This window comes from Lathyrus oleraceus, chromosome 3 (assembly GCF_024323335.1).
Source record: "Lathyrus oleraceus cultivar Zhongwan6 chromosome 3, CAAS_Psat_ZW6_1.0, whole genome shotgun sequence".
Taxonomy (NCBI): Eukaryota; Viridiplantae; Streptophyta; class Magnoliopsida; order Fabales; family Fabaceae; genus Lathyrus; species Lathyrus oleraceus.
Genome location: NC_066581.1, coordinates 488,720,828 through 488,731,311, shown reverse-complemented (window position 1 = coordinate 488,731,311; position 10,484 = coordinate 488,720,828). Strand labels below are relative to the sequence as shown.

The 10,484-nt window shown below is 36.7% G+C and overlaps 1 protein-coding gene across 1 annotated transcript; it reads right to left on the bottom strand.

Moving 5' to 3' along the window:
* Positions 1-1,370: 1,370 nt before the first annotated feature.
* Positions 1,371-5,101, bottom strand: LOC127128322 (uncharacterized). The gene is made up of 5 exons (XM_051057578.1): positions 4,779-5,101; positions 3,249-3,510; positions 2,917-3,113; positions 2,570-2,757; positions 1,371-1,786 (listed from the first exon to the last, which is right to left on the bottom strand). The coding sequence occupies exons 1-5, from the start codon at positions 4,871-4,873 to the stop codon at positions 1,500-1,502; spliced, it is 1,029 nt and encodes a 342-aa protein (XP_050913535.1). The 5' UTR covers positions 4,874-5,101; the 3' UTR covers positions 1,371-1,499.
* Between the last annotated feature and the right edge of the window lie 5,383 nt (positions 5,102-10,484).

The following is a 10,484-nucleotide window of genomic DNA, read 5'->3' as shown; positions in this document are numbered from 1 at the left end:
GATCAATTCATCGCTCAAGGAATCGGTAGGATCAAGGGGTTGATAGCTACACATGAAGGCTATATCAGATTGGTGGTATTGAAAGATTCAAGAAACGTGTTTTGAGTAAAGATTACGTAGAAGATTTTGGTTGTGTGATTTATACATGCCAAGATCCAAATAGAAGATTTTAATTTTCTTAGTTATATTGTGGATTGGTGATTGTATGAACTCTTGCAAATATCTGTCAAATAACAAATGACTATGCATGTTCCAATAAGAAACCATTAAAGAGTGTCCCTCCCTCCCTATTTTGTTGGAATCTAACTTCTTAAGCAATATTGGTGATTAATATATATAAACACACTTGACAACCCATCCATCATTGTTGGAGCTTATTATTTTTTTCATCTTGGTGAAAACAAATGAAGTTAAAATCTATGCCAATTGTGTTCGAAGATCGACTAATGTTGTTCGTATTCTAGAAACCAGAAGATGAAATCAAGGGAGAAGACGAAATCAAAGGGATGAAAATTTGGGGATTTATGGTTCATATGTGGGTGATTAAAACCAACTTCATTAAAATTAGAGAAAAACATATTTAATCTTTAATGAGTTAGACACTGTTATACTGATGATTAAATGTATTACAATTAAAATTTATAACGGAAAACAATTCTAAATACCTTTTTTTTAATAGTTATTTTTATTTTCAAATGTGTTACAGTTAATCATCAAATATATTTTTCTAGTCAATTTAAATGATAAAATTCCTAACAAATCTTTTTTCTATAGTTAAATGGTTATGGATTATCGTCCAATAGAAATGCATCACTCAGCCCTATCATTTATCACAAACTTAAAAATTACAGTCTAATTTGAAAGAATACACAATAATTGATTGATAGCAAAGTTTTGGATATGCACTCTCAACCATATCCTTCCCGCACTCTCAACTATATCCTTCCCGCACCTCCGTTTGCCACCCTCTAATTATATACTCCCTCCATTTCTTTTTAAGGATATTGTTTATTTTTAATTGTCACTTATAAAATTCAAGATAATAATAATAAATGTATTTTTGTTAAAATTATCCTTAAGTAATTATTACAGAAAGAAAAAAAAAATGAATGTAATAAATGATTAAGGATATTATAAATAAAAGAAAAATTATCATTTAAAAAATAACAATATTGATTAGCTTTTTTGATAATGTGTAAAAATTCTAAATATGACTCTTTAAAAATCAGAGGGAGTAACTTCGAATATCTTCTATAACATGGAAGGAAAACTGAAAGAGGTAACAAACGTGATACATTTAAGTTTTAGAATGTTAAGCATAAGCATAGGATCTATCAAACGAAGAAAAAAAAGAATGTTAGGCATAGGAATCAACGAAAACTGACTATCTTTTTAATAAACTTTTTGGATAGAATACAATCTCAACAATGCTTAAAAAAATTGTTTCATTATGTCTAAAATCTATAATGATGATACAGAAATAAGCACTTACAACTAAGCTATTTGGCCTTGTTAAGAAATTTAGTGGTTCTAAACTTGGCATCATCCCTGATAAAACTCCACCAAATGTAAGTTAGAGGAATGGTTGTGGCATGCCAAAGGGCGTGTGCGTCGAGAAGTCCTTCGTAAGGAGGGAAATCATATATTTCTAGGAGCATTGCGAGGCCACCTGCGATAACAACCAGCCATAGCTTCCAACGCGAAGGATGATGACTAAAACCTGCCCAAACTGCCCATATTGTGAGCTGTGTCACGGCCATCGCTACACAAATTATCATGTTCCATCCTGTAAAATTTGATTGAGATTGAGAATGTCATCAAAATCATTATATAAGGAGAAAATAAAAGGCTATGAAGCACATATTCCGACACAGACACCGAGACACGACATGAACACAAACACTCTAACACCGATAATGTAAAAAACATAGGACATCGACACCGCTACATATATGATAAACTTTTAGCTTCATTTGGCAATCTATTATTAAAGAATTAAAAATATTCTAATCAATATTACTGTTTTTAATTCTACATTGATAACATTGTTTCAATACATGTTTAACCATTTTAAATGCGTGAGATTTGTCCAAGAAATGTATAAGGTGTATTGAAGCAAAGAGAAAAAAAAATTATTTTCTAATCATTGGTCTGAATTGTCCAACATGTGCTGCATGAGTATTATACGTGTGTCGGATAAAGCAAAGAATTTTTTCGGAGACACTTTTCTGACTTTTCCAACACTTGTCTGACTTTTTCGATACGTTTCGTACGAGTGTCATACAAATATCGGACACTGACACGTGTCGGAAACCGCGACACGCCTTCTCCTAGAAGTGTTCGTGCTTCATAGGAAATAAATAGAAAAATGGAAAAATGATATGTTAAAGAATCTTGTAGCAGAAGCACAAATCACAGAAGTTAAGGGCATGAATAACTAACAGAAACTTTAAGGTAAGTGTTACTCAAAGATTGCATTGATCCTAATTCAAATTTCAACCTCACCAATAACAATATAAAGATTTCATCAAAAATTAAAACAATATAAAGATTATATGAAAGGACATACCATAATCTAGTTTGTAGAAGTTGAGGTACATTGCATGGGTGACCACAAAAGCAATCAATGGAGCAGAAACCATAACTCTGGTAGCCTCATCCCTAACATTGAAGGATCGTAAGATCGATAAAATGAGGGAGTATCCAAGGAGAACCACTGCAGATGAGTAGTCTAGTTTCTCTGTTAGATCGACATCTCTGCAGGACAATAGGCGAAAGAAACAACGAAAGTCTAAGCTTAATATATTGCCATACTCAACAGATAATGAGACATATTTCATTTGTTTTTCACGATTCAGATGTGATTTTAAAAGAAGAGGTAATTTCTTGAACACACTAGGAGCATGAGTAACTTACCTACTGTGGAAAACAGCACTCCAGAACCAAGAGTTGAGTGATAATAGGGCGTAGAAATGCCACAAACCAGCATACTCATAATACGCCTTCTTCCCGTCTTTCAGAGGAAGCTTGTAGTACAAGAGAATGAAAAACGAGACCCAACCGTGAAAATGCATTGCAAGATTGAGAGCTGAGAAAGCCACGGAGGCAGGCTCCTAAATAAAAGGATACAACAGATCAGTTACGTCGGTTTAAACAAAAGGCTTTTGGACATTGGACAAGGAACAGATTCGAAATGAAAAACGTAAGTTTAAACAAAACATTTCGTGGTGACTGCTATGGCTACAAACCTGCATCCCATAAATACGCTTGAATGGCCATTTACCATGATACTTGACGGGGCCAATGTTAAGTAATTCTTTTTCTTTCTCTCTATCAAGCATGCAGTGGTATCGACAGTCGCTCTGACAATCCCATTTTTTCCATTGTAAATATAATGGTTCTTGCGTGTACCATGGACGACCAACAAGTTCTCCGTCTGATGAAAAAGTACAAGGCGGAAAGCACTTTGGCCCAATACATCCAGTTTCCTGGCATTGACTTATACAACGCCTGACATCCAAAGAAAACAAGAAATAAAATTACAACATGTTTGGATTTACTGATTTGAGTTTACAGCTAACATAACCATGTATACGAGACTGTTGGGGAGAGTTTGTGGATTGGAAACAGTTTATGACACATCCATAAGTTGTTTCCAGTTTATTTCCACAAACTCACTAAGATAGCTTATAGTTTATATAAAAACAATTTGAAGTTATTTTATCCTTTCTTATAGAAATAGTATATATATAAGAATTAATGTTATAAAAGCTTAATTAAACTTTTTATGCAAATAGGGCTTTTAGAATGGGGAAATCCAAAAATAAAAAATCTTAATATATCAATGTATGAGAAAGCCACAAACTTCACCTACAACCAAATAATAAGAAAAAATGGACTACGAATCAAGTACTGTTAAGCGTAACGGCACTCGGTATCTACCCAGTATGCATATTTATCCATTTTACAAGTACTCATGTTTTAGAAGTTATAGACTATTATGTAGTCAACTAGCATTGGTCGGATTGTGAAAGATCGTAAAACTCGGATCATTAGCACTGCACGTGAGATCCTACCGATGGGAAAATGGAAATTTCATATATATTTATTTACACACACACATACACAATTTTAATTCACGCCCAAATAAAAGGTCCAACACGTCTTTTTTTACGATTTTGCTTGAAAAAGCTCAATCTTGACCACACCAGCAACGAAAACGATCTTTCTCTTACCATGGCATTCTCAAGCATCCTTGGCACGTAAGATAAGATCTTACGATCCAGCACTTGATCTTGACTACACTGTTACATTTCCTCATAAGACACACTACACTACCACTAGTAGTAGTACAAATACAATATTGGTTTACTTCTGTCCTTATATATAAAAGCTCTTGAGAAACTTCATTGTCCTTTTTCTAAAAGCCCTTTTCAATTCTAATTACACTAATAATTTCATCACCAACATACTCCTAAAATAACTAACAACATATACTATGTCTATAAACTTTCTTTGCAGTACCATTTTGGTAATCTACAACCATCAGCAACCACTCAAAGAAATTAAAACTAAAAATATTCAGCTTCAACCTATGATGATGAATTCTGCAAAATCCATATTCCCAAATCAAAATCTCAAAACCCTCAATTATGTTTGCATCCATCAAACACTTTCAACAACAACAACAACAATAATAATGATAATGCTAACAACATGTTTGATGATATGCCTCAAAGAAAGCACCAAAAGGAAAGATTGGAGGTAAGTATAAGTACCTATAATTCGGATCAGCATCACCGAGACTTGCATCAATTATGTTAACACTCCAAGAAATCACCAAAAGAAAAGAAAACAAACGCATAGGATCCATCTAACATCTGATAAAGAAGAAGGAGTGATAGATTAGATCTCGTTTCGTGTTTACCTTTGGGTTCGGCGTTTTGCTTTTCGCTCAGAGTCAGAATCGGTATGCTGAGTCTGAGGAATGTTTTCAAACCCCAAGGAAATGACCCAGACTGTTTGGTTAATGTGAACAAAATGGTTCATTGGTTATTCCAAATTAAAAGTTTTTTAATGTTAATTATTTTACTTTTTAATTTTAATCACTAATCAATACTACACATTTAGGGTTTGTGGAATTGGTTCAAAATTGAGTTATTTTGACAATTTTACTTCAATTATTTATTGGGTGTAAGATTGAAGAACTAAGAGATGATTAGGTGGAAATGAAGGATGAGAGAAAAATGGCGTTTCAGATATTTGCAAACATTTATCAAGTAAATAAGAGTTTTATGTGCGAAATTTAGGGTTAAAAGTTTGAATTTTTTATTCAAATAATTTATTTTTAAAAAAAAAATCTCAAAATAACCCATTTTTTAGATTAATTCTCAAACTATCCAACTTTGAAGAGGTGGCATCAGATGCATTGGCCTCTGCTCTCTAAGTTAAAGAGGTGACGCCAATTGGATTGGCTTATGCACCTAGTGTTGTCAATCCAATTGGCGTCTGTGTGTTTAGATTTAAAAGAGGTGTCAATTGGTCTGACACTTGTGTGTGTTGTGTAATTTTTTTTGAAAAGCAATGTACATTTTAGATAAAAGTCGAAATCGAACCTATTGATATTAATATTAATATGCGTTTACATACGATAACCAAAAAGACTAATATCGTTGACCGGGATGACCTAACCGACCATCGGTACCACATGTAACACCCCGATAAAAATAAGATAATTATTTAATTTAAGTTAATATTATATTTATTAATTTAATTAAATAATTGGAATTATTGGATTATTATTATTATTATTATTGGAATAATAATTATTGGAAAATATATATAAGTTGGAAATAAGAAAAAGAGTCCATTTGGTAAAGAAAGGGTTTTTACGTGAAAAACAGAGAAGCGACTGAAAAGTGGAAAGTGGAGAAAGGGCAAAGAGGCAGGACAAGAGGAAGAAGGTTGAAGAAGGAAGAGCTCGAAGCTAAAAGATTCGCCGGATTAACTCAGGTAAGGGGGGTTTATCGTCGTTTAATGGGTATTATGGATTAGCATGTAATGGGTAGTGATAAACCGTTGAATTGACCCTAATTGGGATTGTAAATGCTGAAAATTATGTTGGATAAACTGTGTTAAAAACTGTAATTGAATCGATAGTCGTGTGAGTCGTAATTTGCTGGACGTATAGCTTGTTACGGAATTGGAATCGGAGGTCCGGAAGTCCTCCAACGGCGGAAAATGCGGAGAATTCTGCATTCTGCCTTGTGTTAGCGCAGGAACAGCTTTCTGTCTTGCGTTAACCGGTTAACCCAGGGTGTTAACCGGTTAACACTGTGTTGTATTGTGTAAAATTGCTGTTTTGTCTGCGTTAACCGGTTAACCCAGGGTGTTAACCGGTTAACACTGTTGGGATTGCTGAGATATTGTTGTTCTGTCTGCGTTAACCGGTTAACCCAGGGCGTTAACCGGTTAACACTGTTAAGTTTTGGGCAGGAAGCGTGTTTGTGCTGCGTTAACCGATTAACCCAGGGCGTTAACCGGTTAACACTGTTGCAGAGTGGAAAATTGGTGTTTTAAATGTTGTGTACTTAATTGATGGTTGGCATATGTTGGCGGGTGATGTAATAGGGATTAGTTCCTGTTGTTTTGAGTAGTAAGAGTATTAGTAGAGTGTGCTAATACTGTGATTAATTATTTGACATGATATGGTGTTTGATACATGTATTGATGAAGTATGATGATATGCATAATGTTGTGAATGTATATATTATGCATGTATTTGTGAATGGACTGTTGTATGGCTTAGAGTGTGAGCATATGTCCATTGTGGATTGTTGTTGGTGTTGCATTGCTAGATGATTAGCGTGCATAGCATAGCCCTTGGGGTTGTAGCTAATTCCCATGGTGAGGAATTAGTGAGTGAATCATTGTGGATTCGTTGTTGATGTTTGCATGCTAGGTGATTAGTGTGCATAGCATAGCCTTTGGGGCTGTAGCTAATTCCCATGGTGAGGAATTAGTGAGTGAGTCACTAGATCTCAAATGAGTGGGACTAGTGAGCTTAGTAGCCGTATCTGGATTTGATCGGTGAGCTTGAACTATATGTTCAAGAATAGTCGGTACCGCATGTGTGGAGTCTCATTTCATAATGTATGTATGGCGTATAATATGAATGGATGTATTCCAATATTATACGTGTGGTTGTGTTGACATTGAGTATGAGTATGAATTGTGTAGTATTGAGTATGATAATTGGGTTGATGTGCCGTTACTGAATGTGTGATATGATTAGGGTGATTAATGTGTTAAATTACTTAACATGACATGATATTTTATAATGCTTACTATATCGATTGAGGAACTCACCCTTACAACTATTTTTCAGGTAACGAGCAATGAGTTGAGTAGAAGCTAATGCTTGGAGTCTAGTGTAGTCTCCTTAGTGGGTCATGCTCTGATAGATGTAACATCGGGAGGGAACATTTTAATTGTATTGTTGATGATTGTTGAACCAGTTTACATGTAGTATGTTGCATGTTTTGAATGATCGATTTGATCTCTATCCGCTGCGTATTATGCAACTGTTTTATTTGATAAATAAATGAGCATGACAAGCTACTTTGATGAATAGTGTGAAATATTGTGTGACACCCTTAATTGCATATTTACTCTGATAGATACATATTTATTATTTTGATTAAATATTTGGGGTATTTTAGAAGGGTGTTACATTAGTGGTATCAGAGCATAGTCGGTCGAGTCGAGTCGTAATTATTCTGTTTCCCCTGTACGGGATAGGTGTTGTGTAACCCTATCAGTACTTATTGTTTAGCTTGTTGGGTTTTCAGAATAGAGATGGCTGGAAGAGGTAGAGATGATGCTGCGATTGCTGAGGCTCTGGGTATGCTAGCTGGAGTACTTGGAGGGAATCCGAATGTTGTGGGAATGGGAGCTGCTCGTCAATTGAGTGAGTTCCAGAAGAACAATCCTCCAATGTTCAAGGGAGCATACGATCCAGATGGCGCTCAGAAGTGGTTGAAGGAGATAGAGAGAATCTTCCGAGTGACTGAGTGTGCCGATAACCAGAAGGTCAGGTTCTGTACGCATATGCTGTCAGAAGAAGCAGATGATTGGTGGGTTGCTACCCGCACTGAGTTGGAAACTGCTGGGAATGCTGAGATCACTTGGGTTGTATTCAGAGAGAGATTTCTGAGGAAGTACTTTCCAGAGGATGTCAGAGGAAAGAAAGAGATAGAGTTCTTGGAATTGAAACAGGGTAACAGGTCTGTTACTGAGTATGCTGCTAAGTTCACAGAGCTGTCAAAGTATTATACTCCCTATAATGAGGCTACGGGAGAATTTTCGAAATGTGTGAAGTTTGAGAACGGGTTACGTCCCGAGATCAAGCAGGCTATTGGATACCAACGGATCAGAGTGTTTTCTGACTTGGTTGACTGTTGCAGGATTTTTGAACAGGATTCCAAAGCCAGAGCAGAGAGCTATCAGCAAAGGGTTGATAGGAAAGGCAAGAATCAGAATGATCGTGGAAAACCGTATGCAGCCGGCAAAGGTTTTCAGAAGCAGAGTGGGATGAAGAGGCCTAGTGGGGGAGACTCTAGCGCCCCTGCTAAGTGTTATAGATGTGGTCGGGCTGGACATCGTGTCCATGAGTGTACCAGTGCTGAGATGAAGTGTTTCAAGTGTGGCAAAGGTGGTCATTTGGCTGCAGAGTGCCGGTTGAAGACTGTAACTTGTTTCAACTGTGGAGAGGTGGGTCATATCAGTCCACAATGTCCTAAGCCGAAGAAAGAGAATCAGTCAGGAGGCAAGGTCTTTGCCTTATCGGGTTCTGAGACTTCTGCAGATGATCGTTTGATCAGAGGTACGTGTTATATTAATGGCTTTCCTCTTGTAGCTATTATCGACACAGGTGCTACTCATTCCTTTATATCTTTGGATTGTGCTGTGAAACTTAAGTTAGAGATATCTGAGATGCATGGTAGTATGGTGATTGATACTCCTGCGAAGGGTTCAGTGACTACTACTTCAGTTTGTTTAAATTGTCCTTTGAGTATTTTTGGTAGAGACTTTGGGATGGACCTTGTGTGTCTTCCACTAGTGCAGATTGACGTTATCTTGGGTATGAACTGGTTGGTGTCTAACCGGGTTTCTATCAACTGTTTTGATAAGACTGTGATCTTTCCTGAGATTGAGGAAGGAGAGAGTTTGGTTCTATCAGCGAGGCAGGTGAATGAGGCAGTAGCAGATGGGGCAGAGTTGTTTATGCTGTTAGCGACTTTGGAGGCTAAAGATAAACTGGTGATTTGTGATCTAGCAGTGGTGTGTGATTTTCCTGATGTGTTTCCAAAAGAAGTGAATGAATTGCCGCCAGAGCGTGAAGTTGAGTTCTCGATTGATTTGGTACCTGGTACTAGACCGATATCGATGGCTCCGTACCGTATGTCTGCTGTTGAGTTAACTGAATTGAAGAGTCAGTTGGAAGATCTGTTGGATAAGAAATTTATTCGTCCGAGTGTGTCACCGTGGGGTGCACCAGTGTTATTGGTTAAGAAGAAGGAAGGTACTATGAGGTTGTGTGTGGACTACAGGCAACTGAATAAAGTGACGATCAAGAATCGGTATCCTTTGCCGAGGATTGATGATTTGATGGATCAATTGGTTGGTGCGAGTGTGTTCAGCAAGATAGATTTGAGATCTGGGTATCATCAGATACGTGTGAAAACTGAGGATATTCAGAAGACTGCTTTCAGAACAAGGTATGGACATTATGAGTATTCTGTAATGCCTTTTGGTGTGACTAATGCGCCTGGAGTATTTATGGAGTATATGAATAGGATTTTCCATCCGTACCTAGATAAGTTTGTTGTGGTGTTTATTGACGACATTTTGGTGTATTCGAAATCTGAAGAAGAGCATGCTGAACATTTGAAAGTGGTTTTAGAAGTTCTCCGAGAAAAGAAGTTATTTGCTAAACTGTCTAAGTGTGAATTTTGGTTAGAAGGGGTTAGTTTTCTTGGTCATGTAATTTCAAGAGGTGGTGTTGCTGTTGATCCTTCTAAGATAGAAGCGGTGTCTAAGTGGGAAGCTCCGAAGTCTGTTGCTGAGATTCGAAGTTTCCTTGGATTGGCTGGTTATTATAGGAAGTTCATTGAGGGATTTTCTAAGTTGGCGTTACCGTTGACGATGTTGACCAGAAAGGGGCAAGCGTTTGTTTGGGACTCAAAATGTGAAGAAGGTTTCCAAGAGTTAAAGAGAAGGTTAACTATTGCTCCTATTCTGATATTACCGAGTCCGTCGGAACCATTTGAGGTTTACTGTGATGCTTCATTGTTGGGTTTGGGTGGTGTGTTGATGCAGAATAAGCAGGTTATAGCTTATGCTTCGAGACAACTGAGGGTTCATGAGAGGAACTATCCGATACACGATTTAGAGTTGGCAGCTGTGGTATTTGTTCTGAAGTT